Source organism: Manacus candei, unplaced genomic scaffold (assembly GCF_025592945.1).
Source record: "Manacus candei isolate 608988 ecotype Guabito, Panama unplaced genomic scaffold, ASM2559294v1 h1tg000048l, whole genome shotgun sequence".
Classification (NCBI taxonomy): domain Eukaryota; kingdom Metazoa; phylum Chordata; class Aves; order Passeriformes; family Pipridae; genus Manacus; species Manacus candei.
This window is the reverse complement of record NW_026138096.1, coordinates 6,576,582-6,599,257: the sequence shown is the minus strand read 5'-3', so window position 1 is coordinate 6,599,257 and position 22,676 is coordinate 6,576,582. Positions and strand designations below refer to the sequence as shown.

The window sequence follows — 22,676 nt, the reverse complement described above, 5'->3', positions numbered from 1 at the left end:
GGAAGGTGCGGGTGTCCGGCCCCTCACGGGCCGCGAGTCACGGCCGCCTTCCGCCACCAGGCGGCGCCGCGGAGCAGCGCCGGGCGGCCTCTGGGACCCGGCGCCTCCCGCCGGCTCCGGCGCACGGGGAGGGGCGGGGTCCGCTCTCTGATTGGGCAGAGCGGCTGTCACTCTCCCTGTTTCTCCGCCCCTTTGCCGCGTGCCCGCGCGTGACGCTTGGCCGGGGTGGGCGGGGCGGCCCGGTGGGGGCGGGGCGGCGGCGACGCGGGGGCCGCCGGGACGGGTCCAAGATGGCGGCGGGGCGGACGGGAGGCGGCCGCGGCCCCGGGCAGCGCCCGCCCCATTCATCGCGGCTGTGACGGGCCCGGGCCCGCGCAGCGCCGGCACTGCGGCGGCAGCGGGGCAGGGGCGGCGGCAGCGGCGGTGAGACAGCGCTCGGGCCCGCTGGGGCGCCCTCGAGAGGGCGGGTCTGAGCGCGGGCCGGTGCCGGCGGCGCGGGCGAAGCGGACATGGCCACCATGGAGAAGCTGACGAAGGCGTTCGAGTCCCTGCGCTCCTTCCAGCAGCAGCAGGGCCCGGCTGCCCTGCCCGAGGAGCCGCTGCAGAGACCGTGAGTGCCCCATGCCCGGGTCTGGGGGGTCCTCGCGCGCGTCCCTCGCCCCGCCCGGGCCCGGGCGGCCGCCCCGCCACCTCCGCTCGGCCCCGGCGCTGCCCCGTCCTGGGCGGGAGGCGGCTCTGCAGACCTGTCCGGGTGCTGCTGCTACTGCCGCCGACTCTGCTGAAGTTTAAGTGCGGAGTAACTTTCAGGGGGAGCACGTTTGAAAATGCAGCGGTGCGGGTGATGAACGGGGGATACAGCGGTGCTATGTGGGTTTCACAGGCTGGGTCTAGGAAGGAGAACCTTATTTTCGGCTGATACACTGCTGCAAAAAAAGGCAAAACCCCTTAAGCATAACTTAAAGCACTCCTTTCAACCTTTTGTTTTCTGGTAACTCTCGAAATCCTCCCTCATAAACCTTGTTTTTCAATGCTTGATTCTTTCTTCGTGAGTGTCTTTTCACTGAGCTCTCTCCAGCTGATTATACAGGTTTTTTGAAATAAGGATTCGGGGCAGAGCAAGAGAAATTTCTTCCATTCTGTAGTTCACTTTCATATCTTTAAGAATGTCAATTGTCACTTGGTTGATTTTCTTCGGTCTTGTCAGAACAGTGCCCTGAAAGTTCATGTTGGAGTTAAAAACGAGCATTAACATTTATGAATTCAAAAGTTGAATGGAGTTAAGTCTGAGCTCTGAATGGTTTGAAAGGAGTTGCTGTGCATATGTCTGTTTGTGATAAACTTCTTTTAAAGTCTTGTGCTGTGACTTGCTGTGCAGAGACCTGAGAGGGATTAGCTTAAATATTCCTGATACCCTTTTGCTTTCTTAAGCATAAGGGTCAAATGCATTACATCTATGAGATACTCTGGTGTCCCATCAGGAGGCATTATTGGAGGACAAGGAGCTGTTCAGTACCAAAGTGCTGCCCCTTTCGTTTGTGTCCTCTAAAATAGCTTTTACTGAGCAGGTGCAAAGACCCAGGTTTTTACAGGATAAAGACATGAGTCACACTGTTACTTCTTCTCCAGCTATTGGGGAGATGGGGGAAGCAGAAGGGTTGGGGAGCAGGTAACTCCAAAATTGGTGGTTTCACACGGTGCTGGCAGAGGAAGCGAAGCAGCGGCTCCGGGCTCTGGGCCACCTGCTCCCACAGCACACTCTGGTACAGTTGCCAACTAAATTATCACTGTTGGGACTGTTTCTGTTTGGAGAGTGTTGTCTCAAACAGTCTCAATGCATCGTCACACTTGGTGCATAATAGGTGAAAAAGCTCATCTTCATGAGCTGATTGTTTTTAGGTAACTTACTGTAGTGCATTTTTTATATTAGTACTTTGGGTGACATGGGGGATGGATGACCATCTGTTTCTAGTCTTTCCTATATGCAGTTCAAAAAGTCTGTCTAGAAAGTTACTGATGAGACAGGTTGTGGTATTTCAAGAGAAAATCCTGAAAATTCTTTGTGATGCTTGCTGAGGAATATCATGCTTGGTTTGGGTGGTCTAAATTTAGGCATATTCTACTCTGAACATTAAAAAATTAGTGTTGTAGTTGTCCTTGTTGACTTTGCTTTGTGTTTAAAAATAGGCTGTGTTTTCAGGAAGCTGATGGGATTGCATGCCCCCAGGAGCAGTACAAATTTAGTGACAGCACTGAGCCTTATAAAAGCCAGTGAAAGGCCATTGTAACAGCCTTTGCTGAAGCTTCCCAAACTTGTAGTGAAATGGCAGGTGACATCTTGGATGTAATTCACAACCCTGTCTGCATTTATTTTTTCTTGTTTGTAATGGACTGGAAAGGAAAATTGTCTCTGTGTTTATCTTCCTTATGGTTCTGTGTAAATAGCACTTAAATATTTTGTAGTTCTGTCTGGATCCTGTGTCCTACTGAGGGCTGTCTCCTGCTGTGAAATGTTTTAAGATCAGAGAGATCAGGGTAGAGAAGAATTTATTGTTTGCACAACATGTATCCATGTTTTTCTTCACTTTGCTATAAGACAATGACTCCAGAACTTTTGGTAATATTGATATCCTGTCTTTACTTTTTTATTAAAATATTAATCAAATCCAAGCTTTTACCAAGAAGGTCAGAGCTTTTTCTGTTTTGAGAGATTTTAATCAGCAATAATCATGTGTTATGCTTATGTTATGCATTACAGTCAGATGTCAGTGTTTGGTCCCTTCTCTTATCTCTTGTGGGATTTTTTTTCCCTTCTACTGAAACTTAACTTGAGCTCTCTGTCATATTGCTTCTATGCACTTCTGTTGAGACATCTGATTTTCTTCCTTATCCATTTTTATCTTTTTCAGACTCTTCGATTTTGTTTTAAATTGGATGTTGTGTTTTGTATTACGAAGCTCCCACTAACTTAGAATTTTATTAGTATGATGTAAAAATTCAGAGTTTACTCACTGAAACTAAAAAGCAGACAGGTCATCACACATCCTATATTTTACACTTTATTAATTTTTACTTCTTATCACCTGAGAGAATGACTTATTAGTGTTTCTTCTGGAGAGGTATTTAGCTTTTATTTGGTTAATCCAAAGGTAGATTCCTCACCTTTTCTCTTGTCAACTTGTTCTAATAGACAATTATTGTAATTTTTTAATTTGTTTTTTTTTAAACACTTGATTCTAACCATTACTGATACAGCAAAAGGTGCTGCAAAAGCCCAAGTGCTCTCCAACAATATGCTTTTTTCTATACTCACCAGTTTTTCTGGCTTTTTATATTTGCCTGGAGCTGTGATCACAGATTGGCTTGATTAGTGCTATATGGATGCCTATCATGAATTTTTGCTTCATTGAAGACCATGTGAACAGTGTGGATAATACATATTACCCTACCTGACAGTGGTGGTTCCTAGATGGTGTTTTTGGAATTAGCATTTCTAAAGTGTCTAGTAGACCAGTTCTAGTTAACTTGACTACCCATCATTGCCTGTGTTAATACACATTGTTTCAATTGTCTCGATATTTGAACTTAGTTTGTTTCTTGACCCCCTCATACTTCTGTTTGTTATTAATAGAGTATCTTTTAGTTTCCTGTTATTTTTTTTAAGATTAATGTCAAGCTGTTTGGTTTGGCCCTTTTTCTTATTGCTGGTTCAGCTTTAGAACTTCTCTACTGGTAACATATCCTTAATTTCAAGGTCTAATAAAAATTAGCATTGTTGAGCTGCATCTCTTTGTAGTCAGCTCATCAGGACTCAGAGGGGAAAATTATCCAGGCTTGATGGTTTTCTTACATTGTTCATTAATCTTCCTGGCTAGAGATGGTCTGTAGAAGTAGGCAGGAGATTAAACTCCTCTGCATGTGAGATGAAGCTTTCCTGTAGATAACTGCTACTTCCAGTATCTCCTGCCTTCTGTTATTCATTAGATATGTGTGATTGATTCATCAAATGTGTGATGCTGTTGTTGCCCCCCTGGGTATGCTCATCAGCAGTTTGCCTCCAGACTTCATGATACTTCTGAATAGAGCTTTATTTTTGTTTTTTAAATAAAAAAAATCGTATGTTCTCTCTAGATCCTGTTCTGTTCCCCTTCTCCCTCTGTAGGCACAGAAAATGTGTGCATGCACGTGATGTACGTTGTGGCTTTCCTTCCACTTTTAAATTTTCTCTAGCCAGGCCTTTTTTAATTTTTAAGTTAGTTGTTTCAGGAAAATTTCCAGTGGTAGATTAAATGTTAGTTGAGCTCTCTGTTTACAGTTGTCTACCTGAGAGATTGATCTCTATTAGTCTGAGCAGTATTGAACAGCAGAGCCTACCTTGCTCAGGGCTATATTATGTAGATAATAAAGAACTTTATTCTGAAAGCAGTCTCATTCAGCAGTATCTTTAATGTGTTTTGTATCTGGAATACTGAGCTTATGTGCAAGTTCAGATGTGCCTGTTCTATTTTTGGGTTGAATGTGTGCTGGAAATGGTGCTCATAAGAGATGTGGGCAATGCTGGGCAAAATTATCCTGAAAGGTGAAATGATTTATTTTCCGAGGTGGCTGTCCACATCAGTGGTGCTGACGTTGTGAAATCAGATGGGCACCTTGGGGAGTATTTGATGTGTTGTTAGAGATGATCTGAAATGCTGCTGAGGACTCTGGTGCTTTTTCAAGAGGGAGAGAAAGACATTGTGTATCTTGGTCCAGTTCAGGTTGTCTGCTCATGTTCTGCCAGTAGCTTAAGAGCACAAGCCCAAGAAGGGATCCTCTTTGAGGAATGCTGTAGCTTGCCTAAAAAAAATGCTGCCAAACCATAATGGAAAAATGGCCTTGTTCAGAGCTATTCCTTAAACTTCTAAAAATGGAAGGTATTTCTGGGATGAGATGAGAGGATCTTAGTGGGAAAAACTGAAATCTTGGGAATAACGTAAGACTTTTCAACCCCCCACTTCCAGCCTGATGGAAGAAAAAGGACAGGGATACTGGCAAAGAATGACTTTTTCCAAAACCATACCATTATTTGAGCTAAAGCTCTTAAATATTACAGTGTAATTCTTAAAAAAAAAAATTGTCAGACACTGTATTTTGAGTTAGCTTAATTTACTGTGCTCATTGACTACTTGCTATTGGTCCTTAATGTTGTGGTAATGATATTAATGCAACTTAAGGCTGTTCACATGTTTTTCCAGCTTCTAGTTCAGAGACACTGTTTTGCTGTTTGATGAGTTTTGCTATTTTTTACTAAGACAGAAAATTATATACTAAAAATACAGATGATCAGTTTTCACTTGAAAAACAAAAAGGAAGATTCTCTGTGAATGTAAGTGAAGGAGCTGGTAACTCCTTATTGTGAAACAGACTCAGGAAAAGTACCTTTGGGTGTGTGGTTTTGCTCTAGTGTTGCTACTGCTTAATTATTTAAAAGTAACATCTGCTTTCCTAGAAGTGATTCTGTGTCAGTAAAGTTAGGAGTAGGAGATACTGCATGCTGAAATAAATTTTCACAGTCATGGTTGAGAGTCTGTCTCGCTCTCTGTTCTCTGTTCCTTTGTTGGGGGTGGAGCAGGGAAGAGCTGCTATTTCAAGAGCTTATGTCATGCTGAAGTGAATGTTAAACAGATTTTGTGAAGTAGAAGCTTTTCATATTGTGCTCTGCATTATTTGTGGATGCACATCCTTTGATTTTGTGAATTTTATCCTCTTTCTTGTACACTCTGGGCTATACCAAGTGTTACTGTAGGGACATTATTCTCGATGGGCAGAGACTGTGCCTTGAGCTTTACTATTTTTGTAATTACCATTTGGAGGAATGTAGTCTATGATTGGATTGCTTTGTCATCTTTTGCAGTTCAGATACAATATGGTCCATTTAATAGAACTCAAGTTCAAGACCTTGGCAGACAAAAAAGTCTATGATGATATTATGTATGAGGAAGGTCTTTTTAAAAGTGGTATTTTTTGTTCTCATGGCTTCTTTTCTCCAACCTTTTTCATTCTATCAGTTTCTTTTATTTTCACTTTGTTCTAGGTCGGCTCCACTTTTTCTTTCCTTTCCATTTACTCTTCTTCATTTTTCTTCCCCGAATGTTTTCTCAGTGAAAATTATAGAATTAATATGATATTCCCTGTTAAATGGTTTATTGTCTTTCTAAGCTTGTGTCCTTCCCTTTGCTTGTGTCCTACCTGCTCTCAGCAGCAGCTGGCATATGGGGTCCTGGGGTTACAGGTGGTTGGTATATAGCTGTTTGTCTGATGACCAGAAAGTGCATCTTTTTCGTGTATAATCATTAGACGCTGCTCCAGCAAGAGTGTTCCAATGGTCACTTTTGAACTCTTGTTTCAGACTCATTGTCATTATTTTCTTCCTTTAGAAAGAAAGAACTTTCAGCTACCAAGAAAGATCGAGTGAACCATTGTCTAACAATATGTGAAAACATCGTTGCTCAGTCTTTAAGGTAAGACAATGTCTTTATTGCATTAGGATGAATAGCAACTTTGTAGTGTTACCTCTTTGGAGGATTCCTGATAATTGCTGGTTTTAAGTGCTGAACTTCTGTTTAAAATTGAAATGGCATGATTTTGTGCTTTTAACCATCCCAAGAAGTTGAAGAAGTACTTTTGTTTTAACTGTTGGTAGAGTAGGCATTATCCTTCTACTGCAGACAGAGAAACTTAGGCACAGAGGTCAAATACTTGGCCAGGTTATGTAGAAAAGAGCAGGGAAATGATCTCCCAACTCCTAATGAAGTGTTTTAATACACTGTATGTCTTCTCCTCCTGTGTAAGTGTGTATAATATATGTGTAGTTGGATTATAAAACTCCTTCAAAAACAACATTAGTGTTTCCTTTTCAGAGTGCACATTGTAATTTTCTAATGTTTGTTTATTTAGAAATTCTCCAGAATTTCAGAAGCTGCTGGGCATTGCTATGGAACTCTTTCTCCTGTGCAGTGAGGATGCAGAATCTGACGTCCGGATGGTTGCTGATGAATGCCTTAATAAAGTTATTAAAGTAAGAACCACATTTTGCCTTTTCTTGATGCAGTGTCCTGTATGAGTTCACACTAATGTTCTTGCAGTTGCTTTTCTTATTTCAATAATACCTCATAATGTAAGAGGCTAAGTAAGCTTCTTTACTAAATTCTGTACGTGCTCTTAGGAGAGCTTCTAATGCCCAGATCAACATATTTAACTTGTCTTCTGTCATTCATTGTTCCAATCTAGTCTTTTGTAGAGTTGTTCATTAACTTTGTTCTCTTCAAGTTAACCAAAACAAAAATGTTGGCTTTTCTAAAGTCATCTTGTGTGGGAGAAATACTCTGTTATTGCTCTGTAAACATAAAGATACTTAGCATGAGGAAAGGTAAAAATATTATTTAAAAACTGCTTGAAAGCTGTAGTGCCTTTTCATTCTGGGCTAGTAGTATACCCCAATTCAGATAGTGTGATTTGCTGAGACTTCTAGGAGGAGATTTGAGGCAGTACTTAGGATAAATATGGTGTTCTGGAGATTGTTTATTCCCCTACTGTGATCCAGAGTGAAGGGCTTGTTGGAGAACAGCAGATGGGCATTCATAGGAGGTCAGGCAAGGTCTAAATCGTGATTCAAAATATCTTAAAATGAACCTTTTGAGTAAATCCTTGGAGCTGCTGCTTTCAGGACAGGTTTGCCTTCGCTTGCACTTTTTTTCTCCCTGGAAATAATTGAACTTTAAGTCAACCTTAGGTACCTGCATAATTAACTTAGTTGATGCAGGCGCTTTAGAAATACGCAAATAATAGTTTTCTTTAGCATGAAGGGGTGCATAGAAGCAAGCAAACTAAGCATCCTTATTTCTTTATGGATTTCCTCAGTTAAGTTCTGTTTATTTGATATCTGAAGGAATTAAGTTTTGGGGATTGAGCTTGTGGCTGAAAGCTGTGTGAAGAAAGCTTACTCATTATGTAGTGTATTCCATAATGATAGGGAATGAGGAAGTGCAGGTGCCTTCCTTCTTTGTTTTGCCCTGTGACACTTTGCTCTTTTCACTTTGATTTAAATGTTTTTCCATTTGTGGGAGAGCATTCTGTAAAATGCATACACTATTATTTAACTTAATTTGCTTTCAAAGATGCTCTGAAACTGCAAACATGCAAACTTATTTCCTACTTTCTGTGAAACTCATACATATGCTTGATATAAAACTTACCTCATAAATTCCCTGATCTATTTAATATTGTTGCTTTCTGGCGTGGTTGAAGGTAACTTGAAAAACGTTATTTTTTTTTTTCCAAATGCTTGTATGGTAGTTGGTTTTGTTTTAAAGATTAAAGTGATTTTAAATGACAGAGTCTTCTATCAGTCCTTAGACTTGCCAGTTGGTCACAGCTCTGAAATGGTAACAGTGTGATATTCCAACCACATGGATGCATCAGACTGTTATGGAAGCTGGTTGTAGCTTGTATCCTGTTTCTATGTTTCATGCTGTGTGTGAGCAACTTAGTCTTTAGGCAGACACTCTTGTGTATAAATACAGAGACAAAAAGATGTGCAGTTTTATTTTTGGTGATGCAAGTTGCAGTGATGCTTGTGATGAGTGGAACAGAGGTGTTGGACCCCCGAGCTTGCATTTTAGACCAAGTTCAGCTTTCTTTAGTACCTCAGGCATTTTTAGAGACTAATTCTTTTGCTAGGTAGATGTTTTGTATTTTCTCTCTTGAAATTGGAGAATATAGATGTAAGCATTACTTGTGTAACTGTGTGTCTGGAGTTTATACTCGTTAGTCTAACTTAAAAACTAACACTTCTGTGTTAGACAAGGCTGACCATGTAACTTTAGACAAGGACTCTGTAGGTCATCTTTAAGTATCACTACACTTGTCTGTCAGAACCTCAAAGACAACATACATGACTCAAAATTTAAACAACCTTGGTGATACCTTTAAAAGAAAAAATACCAAGTTGTGAGTTTACCAGTTTTCTGTGGGTAAGGTCAAGCTGTCTTGTTTCTGAAGCTGATGCACAGTGTTGTAGTATTCTCTGTGCTAATGATACTGGTGGGACTCTTCACACAGATTGGAGTACAGTTGGTCTCAGTAATTGGGTTTTATTATTATAGTTATTTAGAATGACTGTGCTTACAATTTTTTCTGATGACATTTTAAATTCTAGCCTGTTAAAATTATAGTTTTACACCAGCAACAAGAGTTGCTCTAGTTGGGTGTGTTGTAAGGACAACTTAGCCTTGAATCCAAATAGTAATTGGTGCCCTCTTATGTTGCTTGATATCCTTATATACAGAGGCAGTGAACATCTCATAAAAAACTAAATTTTATCAAGTAAGTCCTACCTGCTGTCATTTAGGCACCTGCAGTCTACAGTGGGGTGCTTATGTTAATATAAAGATACAACCCAGGTAGGATTTTTCTAGGCCAGTTATACAATTGACTGGTATAATTGGCGTGAGTGGAGTTTTGGGGCATACAGTTTTAGGCTGGGGGAAGTTGTGGTCTGGAGGAGCCACAGGCACTTCACTAACCCTGCTTAAGCAATTGTGGCCTGCAGCTCAGTGTGTATCATAAGATTTTGTAGTCACCCTGAGTAATGCCGTGAAGATGTGAGTTTAATGATTGGTGGCCAGGAAGGCAGTTAGAAAATTAGAAATTAATAAATTTTTGAGCGGGGAATAAAGAATTAAATATTAAACGTTAAGGCACTGTATGAAGCCACGATGCAGGCACTTTCACAATGCATGGAGCTCTCATCTCGTCTCAGGAAGGGGTGGTGGAAACGTTCAGAAATTGTAGTACACACTGGAGAGAAAACTGGAAGGGAAAGGGTAACCAAATGTATACAAATTATTCTACATGAAGAGATTATATATAGCAGAACTGTTTTCGTATCTTTTGTATTCTCTGATACTTCAAAGAAAGAGAACGACAGAGTTGAGGTGAACAGAAAATTCCTACTTCTCAGTGCTTACTTTCGTTTCACATACATGGGTTCTTAGCCAGAGTGCAGGTTCAAACTACAAGGTGTACGCTGTTGCTGTGTGCTTGATCAGATCTTGGAAGTGACACTCGTGGGGTCCAGAACACCTTGTGGTACTAAGTGGTTGCAAAAAATAGACTGATTGATGAAAGAGGGGATTTTTCAAGGGCTGTTAAAGGTAATGGTACAAATACAGCTTCAGTTTGAGAAATAGTAGTAGGCTGCTTGGCAGTGTGGGTGTATAGCAGGAGATGCCTCTTGCTGCTTGGTGAATACTATTCTTGTGCTTTAATCTTCTATTCCTGAGTATCTGTTCCTGGCAATTGCTGGAAAGCACGATGGGTTGGCTCTGCTTGGAGTCTGATCCCATATGGCCTTTAGTAGGTAGAGTGGATAAAGCAGTCAATATTAGCTACAAATAGAGTTTGTGGAGTTTGTCTGCATTTGCGTGAAGGATAAAGGTGTCCCTCCTCAGTGTTTATCACTTTCCTGGTTATACATCAAACGTAGGGACCATGAGACAGTTCTGTGCCTTTTTTGAAACTGTTCTATTGCAAGTGTAATGTCGTTCCTGTAAACTGCCTCCCCTCTGATACAGTGTGTTCTCAATTAATTTTGTTGCAGGCTTTGATGGATTCCAATCTTCCCAGGTTACAGTTAGAACTATATAAAGAAATTAAAAAGGTGAGTTTCTTTCATGTCCTTCTGAAATATGGTATTCATTACCTGTTTTGGTATATTGGAATGTACCATTAATGTAAATGAATGGTTTGCCTTTTAAGATCAAGGTCAAAGCTTCATTTTGGAAGGATTTGTGACTGTTCAATGTATTTTTCTACTGAATTCTTCACTGTTGGCCCCGTTTTTCAGATTTAACCACTCCTGAAAGCTTATCTGGCAGAAAATGTGTGAGCATTTGGTGCGAACAGCAGTCTGAGTTAACCTTAGTGACTCCCAACCCAAAGGAATAAGGCATGTTCATGATGTTTGCTCCACTAACTGAGCTGGAAAGAACAACTTGAAGCAAAAGGGTGGAGAAAAGTAGATGGAGTACAGTGACATTCTTAATTGACACAACCTCTTGGAGGAATCATTTGATCAAGACTTGAAGACCTGCTACAGCTACTTTATGAATATGTGATGTGTACTTACAGCTTCTTACAGAGGCGTAGAAAAAATACTGAAGCATCTCTGTTGGCACCAAAAGTCACAATTTAATTATGGTCACAGAAAGAAATTCAGTAATAGCCTTTTTGAAGTCTGTGACTACAAAAGAGAATTGCTGCGTTCAGGACAATATTACTGAAATCATATCTCTTGCAACTATAAACATAGAATCAGGCTTGTATAGAGAGAAAATATGGGTGTTATTTGTCACACACTAATAATATTGCTTTTTGTTATTTTTGGAGAGGAATGCTAGAACTCTAGAAAATAAGTCACAGAAGCGATGTGCATAGCTTTCCTCCAGCAGATTTGGACTACTTGTAGGCCCTGTAGGAATATCTTACTGTATTGTTGTGCCTTAATGTCATGCAATATTTTTGAGGGTATGGAAATGGACATATATCTAATTAACAGAAAACAGCCAACATATAAATTGCTCTGAAATTTTACCACATTGTGACCAGCTGCAGGAGGAAATATTTTGTTGTTCAGGTGGCATGTGTTTCTTGAAAAGTGCTCTCAGATTCATGACAGAGGTGTGAGAGAGGTAACAGGAGCACCCAGCAGACTGAAGTTTTTTTGTGCATCAGTTGGATCACTTTAGGAGCCGTGCCAGAATCTGTTGTTTGGTTGTGAACCTGAAAAATTTGCATTTTGTAATTCAGATGCAAGTATTTTTTTCTCGTCATGCTAAAAAGACTACAAGCCTTTGATACACGAGTGAAAGAAAGAAAGAAAGAAATGACAGTTTTTAAACATCTCAGCTCTGTCTTCAGAGGGACTTGATTTGAGAAGCACTTTGGTTGGGTTTCAACTACATTAGATAGACACTTTCTCCTAGACTTCCATAGTTTTCTTTATTTCCAGCAGTGCTAAGGAGCTGTACTATATCCTTAGACACTAATGTAAGGGCATTCTGGCTCAAGTCAGGTGCACAACTGAAGGTGTCAATACAGGCAAATCATCATCATCATCATCATCATCATCATGGCCAGACTTCGCAAATGAAGATTTGGGAAGGGCTCTACCCACGTTTGTTGCAAACACGTTGACAGGCAAATAAATACTAAACTTAAGCAGTCAAGCCATTGTGAAGTGATACAGATCAGTATGTTGATTTATTTCCTTTGGTGTGCTCAGAAGCTGAATGTTATTTATTTGCATATCTTCACTGCTGTCAATTTTCTGCTGCATTTATATCTCTACAAGTGTTCCAGTGATTTTTAGACTTTCATATCATCAGTGTTTCTTTGTTGATTGATGCCTTTCTTTGTGGTATTTTAAGCAGATTTCAGCAGAGTAGAGATCTCAGACATTTCCTTCTCTTTCATGGTGTTGCTTATTATTCATTTTTGGGTCACTCAGAAAATTCCTAATACCAGCTAGAAAAAAATGAAGGTAGTCATGGAGCTGACTTCTTTTTGGCTAAGGGAAATTTATGGCTTCCAGACACCTTACATTTTTATCTGTTTAAAATATATTCTCTAGTATACATACTGTATATTGTATATTATAGGCAGGTTTTTTTAGGAAATGGTTTTGCTTGACTAAATGTAACAATTACATGCTCTGTCTAGAATGGTGCTTCCAGAAGTCTGCGTGCTGCACTCTGGAGATTTGCTGAGCTTGCCCATCTAGTTCGGCCTCAAAAGTGCAGGTAATACATCCCATGAACTTTCCAAAGAACTTTTAAAGAAATACAGATGTTAACAAAACGTTACTGTTCTGAAGTTTTAAATGGGTAATTAGGAGGTTGGAGGAGTTTCTACCACCTTATTCTCTCTGGAGTAGCTTTATTTGGTTAGCTTTTAATGGAGTTTTAGTTCTGTGCTATACATGAATGTGGGGAAGAGGGGGAAAAACTTATGAAGACAATGACTTGTGGTTTTTAAGTTGTATTCTTGTATTTAGAAGACTTATTTTCCTTTTTTCCTACATTCTATATAGCTAACAGGTATATTTGTATGATTTAATAATACCACAGAATTTGAGTATGAATTAAAAACAGTTAGATGGGTACCATTGTTCTGATCTCAGATTAGTTCTTCTCCTTTGCTGTTCTTAGGCCATACCTAGTGAACCTTTTGCCCTGTCTGACACGGATAAGTAAGAGACCCGAAGAATCGGTGCAGGAGACTCTGGCTGCGGCAATACCAAAAATCATGGCAGCATTCGGCAATTTTGCAAACGACAATGAGATTAAGGTACTTTTCTTTACCCTGTTAGTGCTTCCTGTTATATCCCAAAGCACAGGCAGCTGTCAGCATTATCAGACAGATGTTACAGCAAGCGATGTTCCAGCTGCCTGTCCGAATTAAGGCAGAAGTTGCCCTTGGTTGTTGTGCATGAAGTAATGCTTATAAAAAATGAAAAATACTTTTGTAGACTTCTTAATTCACTTCTGTCTTCTTTTTTTTTCTTCATAAAAAGTTAAGTAAGGTATCTTTGTTTTTAGGTTTTATTGAAGGCTTTCATAGCTAATCTTAAATCCAGTTCCCCTACTATCCGTCGAACGGCAGCAGGATCAGCAGTAAGCATCTGTCAGCATTCCCGGAGAACACAGTATTTTTATGCCTGGTTATTGAATGTACTTTTAGGTAAGATTTGGGGGGGGGAATTAATTTGCTTTATGTGTAAGTGTCCATGTAAGGCACTTTCCATATGTGGAAGGTTTTCCATTAAAGCAAGGATACTTAGACTACCAGTGACACTGCTAATGCTTTCTCTATTTTCTGTTAAGTTAGATGAAGATATTTCTAAAGCTGCTTGTATCTCTCTGTTGCAATACTAATCAGTAACGTTGAAAAGAAGAAGCTAAAGTTCAGGAAGCAAATAGCTTGTTTGAAAATGAGGAGTGCTTGGGATTCTGGGAGAACTTGCTCAGGGTCAGGAATCTGAAGACTTACATGGTTCCTCACCTTGGTTGTTAGTTATTAGTTCAGCAGGTCTGAGGTGAAGGATATGACTTCTGTGTTCTGGACCATGAGCACATACCCTGTAACCTTTTTTAGAAATACCACCATGTAGATTCTGGTCTAACTTAGACGAGAAATGGAATTTTTTTTTCTATTTAAAAGCACACAACTTTCCATCAGATATTGCTTCCATATTTCTTCAACTGGGAAATTTGCATGGTCTTTGGGTTACTTTGCAACTCATGTTGAGAAGTTTCTCTGGATTTCAGAAGAAACATGCCTCAGTTTTGTTACTGAGAAAGGGTTCTTTAGTATGTAGACTATATTGCAAAAGGAGAAGTAAGGAAGACCAACAGATACAAAAGGCATTATTGTGTCAGCCTTGCTGCTTTCAAAAACATGAGAAAAATTAAAGGTGATGTGTGATAATGTCCTGGCAATGGTACAGAATTCAGACAGAAGAACTAATAGGAACTCCGTGAATTGATTCTGATTTCCCCCCCCCCTCCCTCTTTTATGTTTTCTTACATAACTTATATTTGTTCTTAATATGTTTTGGAGTTGGCTGTGATTAGGCGGTAGATATATGGAACAAGCTTCCCAATACTTGATGGAAGGGGCAAAGTGTAAATGTCTCTCATTAGGATGGTAGTGCATGTATGTGACAGAATTACATTTGGCCATAAACTGCCAAGTGAATATAGGAGGCAGGTGAGAGGAGGAAGAGAGTCTGAATCACTTGGTGAAAGCCTCAGGTATAAAAAACCAGAAAATTTGTTGTTTTTATGGAGTAAAAAGAGGTAGGGAACAGAGAAGGTGATACGAGATCCTCTGATCATTCTTCCATGTTGCTTTAACTAATTGTCAGGAATATTAATGATGTATTTTCAAATGTTTCTATGTTTAGAAAGCATTCTTAATTTGCTGCTAGCTTTTGGTTGTTTTGAGTTTTTTATTTAAAGAAGCCATTATATGGACTGCATGAGATAACATTTGTGTTGAAACTAAACACTGTCAGTAAGTGATTGTCTGCTTCATTTCTATCCTCAGGCTTGTTGGTTCCTGTAGAAGAAGATCGTCCTACTCTTTTAATTCTGGGTGTTTTACTTACACTGAGGTATCTCATACCTTTATTGCAACAACAAGTAAAAGATACCAGCTTGAAAGGCAGTTTTGGTGTAACAAGGAAAGAAACAGAGATTTCACCTTCACCAGAACAACTTATACAGGTAAAATATGAACAGTAACCCTTATCTGAAGAGTACTAATTGGAAGGAAAATAAATGAATCTTGATCCAGCATTAGTTTGATATTGAACATTCTAAATGCTTTTCTCAAATTCCTGTTCCTCTTGGTAAATGATAGTTGATCCAGTGACTGGAGTTATTGATAAGTAATGACAAGAAATCCCAGAAAAATGAATCAACAGTACTTGTTAGCTGCTCCCAAAGGAGCTAGGAGGTTATTGTGGTGCTCTTTGATGCGATTCTTCCTTCTGTAACAGTAAAAAGAAACAATGGACTTCTACCAAAAAGCCAGTTAAATGGCTACAATTGATTGACATTCTCTCCTTGGAAGAGTATGGTGAAGATCAGATATAGCAAACATCAGTTATTTTTAATGCACCACTGAAATGTAATGTTGTAGCTGACAAGACATGTAGTGTGCTGTGTCTTCATAATTTACTCCAGTACTTTGTTGCGTTTTAGGTTTATGAATTGACTCTGCATTACACCCAACATCAGGACCATAATGTTGTGACTGGAGCTTTAGAATTACTACAGCAGCTCTTTAGAACTCCCCCACCTGAACTCCTCCATGCTCTGACCACCTCAGGGGGCATTGCTCAGGTCAGTGTATCCAAAGATGAGCCTGCCAGCAGGAGCCGCAGTGGGAGCATAGTGGAACTTATAGGTAAGCTATATTTTTGGTAATTTGAGCAAAAGGAGATGAACATGCATCCTCAACTCTAGTTCTCAGTGTTAGCTAAAAGCATGAAGGATAAAATGAAATGTATGAAGTTATGCATGGCTTTCTTTTTTCCTGAGGTACAGTAAGTATTTTTTCCCTCCTTCCTTAAACTGAGTTCATCGAGTAATGACAAACTTCAGAGGTTTCTTTAATTTGTGTTGATTTTTTTTTGTTACACAAAACAAGTTAAATATGGTGACAGATTTTTTTTCATCCACAAAATTAGTGTTGTTCTTACCAATCATCTGACAACTACGATTCATTGAAGCTGACCTAATCAGAATTTATATTAACTGAGAGCTCCTTGTTGAATACCAAAACCAGCATGAAATGAAAGCATAACTTAAGTTTATTAATAACTATTAAAATCAGCTATCAGCTTTCTTGTCTGTGAAGTGCATGTTCTTAAAATTCTCTTAACTGCTACTTACTTGTTTCAAAAGAATCAGTCTCTGATTGGATTTCTGTAGGGACTTCTGTATTGAACTAACAGATCATTCAACACTGCTGCTACTGAAAGGTAAATTATTAGCTGGAAGCAATCATAGCAGGGAAATTTAGAACATGTTTTTAAAAGCAAACTTTGCTCAAGTGGCATAGAAAATTCAAAGTAATTTGATGGCAAGTGGTCAAAAAACCTTGGACTTCAAAAGCAAAAAAATTGCCATTTCTTCCTGGCTTTGGGTTTTGGTTTTTGTTTGTTTTTTTTTCCTTCCCATTTGTGGCTATTAGAATTCCTTCATGATTTCAGCAGCTCTGTCTTTGCCCTGATGTGTTACTTTCTGTGATTTGCAGCTGGAGGGGGGTCTTCATGCAGCCCTGTTCTTGCAAGAAAGCATAAAGGTGATTATTTTCAAAAACAAATCTTTAATTGCATTCCTTCCTGATTTTTTGAGGGTTGTTTTTTTTTTCTTCCCCCTCCTCACTTCATTGTCTTGCTGAATTTGGGTCTTCATTCACAACTGCCTTTGTTATCAGCTGAGCTTAATCATTGTAAATATGAAAAGAATACTGATGCAATTTCTGATATTGCAATCAAGATATTCTAAAATTATTTAAAGCAGTATAATTTTATTTTTGCTGTAGTTCACCATCAAAGTTATGGTGATGATTATTGGTGTAGTTTTCACTTCTAAAGAGCACATGGAAAAAATAAACTCTGAACAGGGCATGCTTCTTTTTGATGGTAATATTTGATCTTTAATGTAACTCACAAAATACTTAACCTTCCTGGTTTTGTTAGGCTTGCTTTCTTTTTTCCTCTGTAATTCACTAATGCATGTATATGTTTGCATGCTTTTTAATTTCTTGTTCTTGATGATTAATTCTATACATCTTTTGTCTTACTGTGTATATTTTATTTTTTTTCTTCAATAGGTAATTCATTTAGCAGAATTTTAAAGAATACAATTTGCTCTGAAGTATTCTTTTCCCAGTTTGTGCATGACAGTACTTCATATTTAGTTATATGCTTACACTTTGATTAAAACCAGTCATATTACTAGGACAGAACCAGTCTAGATACAGCTGAGTGACACCTGCATTAGATGAGCAAAATGTTGCTCCTGCATTGAAAATATGTGTGTGAGTGTAGTGCAGTCACTGGAAGCGTTGGTAAGCAGAGAGGTGTGCAATGCTGAAAAGAAAAACTTCGAGCAAAAATAGTTTAAGACAAAATCAGATAATATGAACTTGAAGGACCATTATAGCTTATACTTTTTCCAAGTATGTCCTTCCATCTCTGTGGGCAAGGAATGTCATAATGCTTGAAGTACCTTACCTGTATGCTGTAAGAATATACCTAGATGTGAAATAGTGGCCAAAGCTGAACAAAATAATGCCTATGAAGGTAATGGTAGTTTCTAGTTTAGAAACGAGAGGCTGAAAGAATGGGTGTTCTGAAAGTAGATATTGCTGCAGCATCCAAAGGTGAGACACAGTGTAACAAATCAGAATAACACCACATAACACTTGTAAATGAAAAATGGTAAATCATCATTTTGATACTTTGACTTGTTAGTAGTGTTCTGTATAACTCTGAAGTTTTAATAACAGTGTAAATTCAGTTTAAGTACTTGTTAAAACACTAATCTTTGCTTCACTCAGTGGGAAAACATGTATGAGTCATCAGCTTTTATCCTTTCTGAAGATTATGGTATGAAGGTTTTGTGGTCTGAAGCAGTGGCATAAACAAATTTGAAGAAATCTCTTAATGATTTTGTGCTTTGTTCAGGTTTAATTTTGAATTGTGAATCTTTCGTTTTCTGCTGCTCTCCATTGTAGAAAGGAGGGAAAATCCAAGCCTATACCCAGTTCCTCCTTGAAGTCGTTTTACAGTCTACTGTCACATAGAGTAGTAGTCAATGAGTGAGACTTCTCAAGCTGTAATACTCCTTTATGTGTAGGGGTGGAAAGTGAGGCTGATCTATAGAAATCTGATCTATAGAAAGATGTGTTCCACATCTTTGCAGTCTTACTGTGTCAGACCAACTTCACTTCGGAGCAGCTGCCCTCTATTGGTTTGTTTATGTTTCAGCTTCAGAAGATTATTTGCAAAAAAGGCTGAAAACTCCTTTTGAAATGAAAGCCTATGTTCTGCAACTTAGGACTGATTTCTATTTTTTTTTTTAACCAAATAGTGGAAAAGTATGCTGCTGCTTGTGTTATATACTCAGTTAAACATACAAAGCCTAATGTGCCTAATGACTGTTTTTCAGTGTCCTTCCTCTTTCACTTACTTTTAGAGGTGGTCAGCTGTGGAAAGCAGAAGAATATCCTGGTTTGTTTCAGTGAAATGGATGTAAATGTGAGAAATAATAGAGAAAAATATATTATATTTCATTCTTTTTGTTGGGAACTCCTAGCATAATTTTACTCATTCTGTCATAGGAGTATATAGTTCTCAATTACTGTTATTTTACAGACAACGTGTATGGAAATGCTATGGTTACTTTTCTGCCTTACTTACAGGTTTGAGTAGCATAAACCATTCATTTTGGAGGAAGATAATTCTACAGTGGTACTGCTATGTATGAAAGCAGTTGTGAAAGAGAAATTCATTCAAGAGCCTGTTAATACTTTTTTTGCCTCCTGATAATTTGAATGAGGTGCAAAAGAATTCACCTAAAGTTATCCAAACCTCAGTATCTTGCATGGTGAATCTTAGACTACCAGTGCAGTATATTCAAAATGGCAAACCAGTCCTATCTCAGAGCATTTATTGTGAGTCCCCTTGTCTCAGTGAGTGACTTACAACATCCAGAAGGATGGGCTTAGCAACTCCCTCTGCACTTTATGTCCTGTCCCATTGGCAGACTTTTCAGTGCAGTTGTGTCCTTGGTTGGCTTCCAGACAGTTGTGCATCTGCAGGTATCTTCCTCTTTCCACTGCCTGTAATTTAAATAGATAATGCTCTGTGAGCAAGAGAACTCTGTGGTGATCATGTTATAAGTGGTTCTCAAGTTTCTTATGGCAGAAGCCTCTCTGAAGATTTTTTGCCTTAGTAATCCTTGGTTCTTAATGGCTGTTGTCCATGGTTCATCACCCTGTCCCACTTATGTTGTCTTGTGCTTCTAGTCTGCACTGCTCTTCCCCCTAGGCATTTTCCATTCTGTTATAATTGGAGTTCCAAGCCCCAAACTGCAAGCAGTCTTTGATAATTTTCTTAGCCTTAAGGAGGAAGAGGTTATTTGTTCTATTACTTGTGGTGCTTTTATGTCCATCTGAGTTGAGGGCAGACATCCAGATGCCAGGTATCCAGTCCTTAATAATAGGACATACTTGATGAAATTAGTTGGATCTCAAATATAGTCCAAAAAAACCAAACTAGAATTAATAAGGTTGTAGATAGTTTCCTGAATGGTTACACTGTTAGATAAAACTGATCTGTTTCCTTGTCACTGCTGTTTCTTTCCTGATCAGATAGGGACTGGATGTTCACTTTCTTCATTCCTTTATTTTTTCCATCTATTACCTGTCATAGCTATGAAAAATTATTTGAACAAACTTTTTAAAAAATAGATTTCAAATCTAAATGTCTGCAACTCTTCAACATTTCAAACTGACTATAATTTTGGAAAACTAAATTTTTTTCCTATATCACTTCTCAGGTAAAATACTTCTTGGTGAAGAAGAAGGTTTGGATGATGACTCTGAAACCCGATCTGATGTCAGCACTGCATCATTTACAGGTACCTGCCTTTCTCTTTAGCAGTGCAGTTAACAAATACATTCTTTTACTGCTCTATGTGAAATATATATATATAAATGATGTGTTATGGTGATAAGGAAGTGGATGGGCACTCAACAGACATACTCACAAAACTGAAACTGTAAATACTGCTGAGTATAAAACATACTTACCTAATGAAGTTGACTGCATTTTTTTTTGATGGAGAGACTGTCAGTATTCAGTCACTGGTATAGATGGAGTGGCATCTTACAGATGCTTGTTTCCCTACCTGTTGTTTAACTGTTTAGTTACATGTTTTCCTTAGCCTAGTTTAACATGTGACTTAGTGTGTGTTGTCCATATCAAGAGTTTAAACACTTGATTGACTCATTAATGTCTGTGTTTTGCAGCCTCTGTGAAGGGTGAGATAACCAGTGAACTGGCTTCTTCTTCAGGTGTGTCGACAGCGGGGTCAGTGGGGAGTTCAGCTGCTGACCCCACAGGACATGATATCATTACTGAGCAGCCACGTTCTCAGCACACACTGCAGTCAGACTCTGTAGACCTGGCAAGCTGTGATTTGACAAGTACAGCTACTGAAGGGGAAGAAGACGAAGTGCTGAGTCGAAGCTCCAGCCAAATCAGTGCTGTCCAGTCAGATGCCACTATGGATTTGAATGATGGTACACAGGCTTCCTCACCAATTAGTGATAGCTCTCAGACTACTACAGAAGGTCCAGACTCTGCTGTAACCCCTTCGGACAGTTCTGAAATTGTAAGTGTGCAACGGGCAGAGGGGGGATCTCCTTCTACTGAGGGGCCCGACATGTCTCAGAGCTCTTCCCTGGAGGGCCAAGACTTGGATTCATCTCCTTACTCGTCTTCTACTTTTCAATCCTCAGCTAGTAACAGTGGAAAGGTCAGCAGCTCACACCTCTATTGGAGAGCTTGACCTCCTTTTAACACTTTCACTTCAGCAATAATTAAAAACTAGAAAGCTGTAATCAGTGTGCTCACTGGGCAGGTCGTGTGAAGGCATTAACAGATTGTCGCTCACTGAAAGAATGGCTATATCAAAGTCTGGACATAAATATATTCTCTTAGTAGCATATAATTAATTTTGTATATATATATATTAATAATTGTTTTGGTGCAGGAGGATTAATGGAAGTGTTAAAGGGTGAACAGTCTATTCGGAATGATAAAAGAATATTTTTGGAACCTACTGCTTCACACTGCCTTCTGCCTGTGCTTTTTCAGTTGGCAACACAACTCATCTTCTTTTTTCCTTTTTATTCCATCTTAAGGATTTCTCCTATAATGGACCAATACTGCATGATTTACTGATATAACAGTTACATATCTAATAAACACCTGAAATGTGCATACAGTATAGCTATTTTAAGACATTTGTCTCTCTTGGGCAAGTATATTTTGAGGTTGTAATAAAAACAGCAACAATACAATTACTGGGAGCCAGAGCAGAAAATGCAAAAGGGGGAAAACTTGAATTTCGTAAGCTTTTTTCAAACACTGTCAAACTTTTGGCTTAAGTTTTCTGATAGTAACTTCGGAAGAGTAATAATCTCTTACCACTACAAAAGAATAGTAAATTTGTAATTATGGTAAGCAAATACTTCTGCACATCTGAGGATTCAAGAACCAAAGGAGTGATGATAATTGCTTTCTGAATTAAATTAAGGCAGTGCAGAGGCCAAAGTGAGTAAGCATTTATTGACAAGGTTTGTTTATTGGCAAGATGCATTTCTTGCAAATCCTTTGTCAGACTATGTCAGTTTGCACACTGTTTGCAAGCAGTAATTACAAGTAAAATTATTTTTTCGTAATTGACAGGAGTTGTACCCAGTCTCAAGCTTTTTAATGAACAATTTCCAGGTGCTTATGAAGTCAGGGAGTAATTGAAGTATCTTCTCTTCTGATAGACTTAGTCAAATGTTTGGGGTTTTTTTTAATTGTACTGTATTTTATCATTATTATTAATTTTATAGTTATTAATTTTTATGGTTATCATTCCATATACCTACAGCCTATATAATGCCTTGGTACCAAGGGTCAGACTCTTCCAGGAGTGTCCATTTAAGTAGTCTCTAGTTTAGAATGGTTAAAATACATTTAAACTTATTTGTCCTTTTTTGTTCTAAACAGTTTGACTTCACATATCCAGGACAAGTGAGGTGATGGGAGAGTTTGACAGCAAGGGACAAGTTCAGTTTGTGGCAGTAAAGGTGTTGGTTGTGATTTGTAGCTGCTGAGATAGAGATGTTTGGGGTGAGGGAGCAAGGAGAGCTGCAGGGGAGCAATGCACCAGGTGTTCCACTTTCTCACTGTTACCAACCAAGTTCGTGGTTCAGCCTGGAGACTGTCACATGAACTGTGGCTTCCAACAGCCCCAAGGCTGGAGGAGGAGGGAGGTGCTTTG

At 39.0% G+C, this 22,676-nt stretch overlaps 1 protein-coding gene across 5 annotated transcripts in view; it reads left to right on the top strand.

Moving 5' to 3' along the window:
- Window positions 1-324: 324 nt before the first annotated feature.
- HTT (huntingtin) overlaps window positions 325-22,676 on the top strand; it is an 80,411-nt gene continuing 58,059 nt past the window's right edge. Inside the window, exons 1-12 of one of the 5 annotated variants that reach the window (XM_051798295.1) lie at window positions 325-610; window positions 6,414-6,497; window positions 6,934-7,054; window positions 10,637-10,696; window positions 12,757-12,836; window positions 13,245-13,383; window positions 13,635-13,776; window positions 15,145-15,323; window positions 15,804-16,008; window positions 16,861-16,908; window positions 20,175-20,255; window positions 20,647-21,155. In XM_051798295.1, the coding sequence (XP_051654255.1) occupies window positions 510-610; window positions 6,414-6,497; window positions 6,934-7,054; window positions 10,637-10,696; window positions 12,757-12,836; window positions 13,245-13,383; window positions 13,635-13,776; window positions 15,145-15,323; window positions 15,804-16,008; window positions 16,861-16,908; window positions 20,175-20,255; window positions 20,647-21,155 (1,749 nt within the window). In that variant the 5' untranslated portion in view covers window positions 325-509. The remainder of the gene's footprint in view (window positions 611-6,413; window positions 6,498-6,933; window positions 7,055-10,636; window positions 10,697-12,756; window positions 12,837-13,244; window positions 13,384-13,634; window positions 13,777-15,144; window positions 15,324-15,803; window positions 16,009-16,860; window positions 16,909-20,174; window positions 20,256-20,646; window positions 21,156-22,676) is intronic. The other 4 variants (XM_051798297.1, XM_051798296.1, XM_051798299.1 and 1 more) reach the window with 4 other exon arrangements.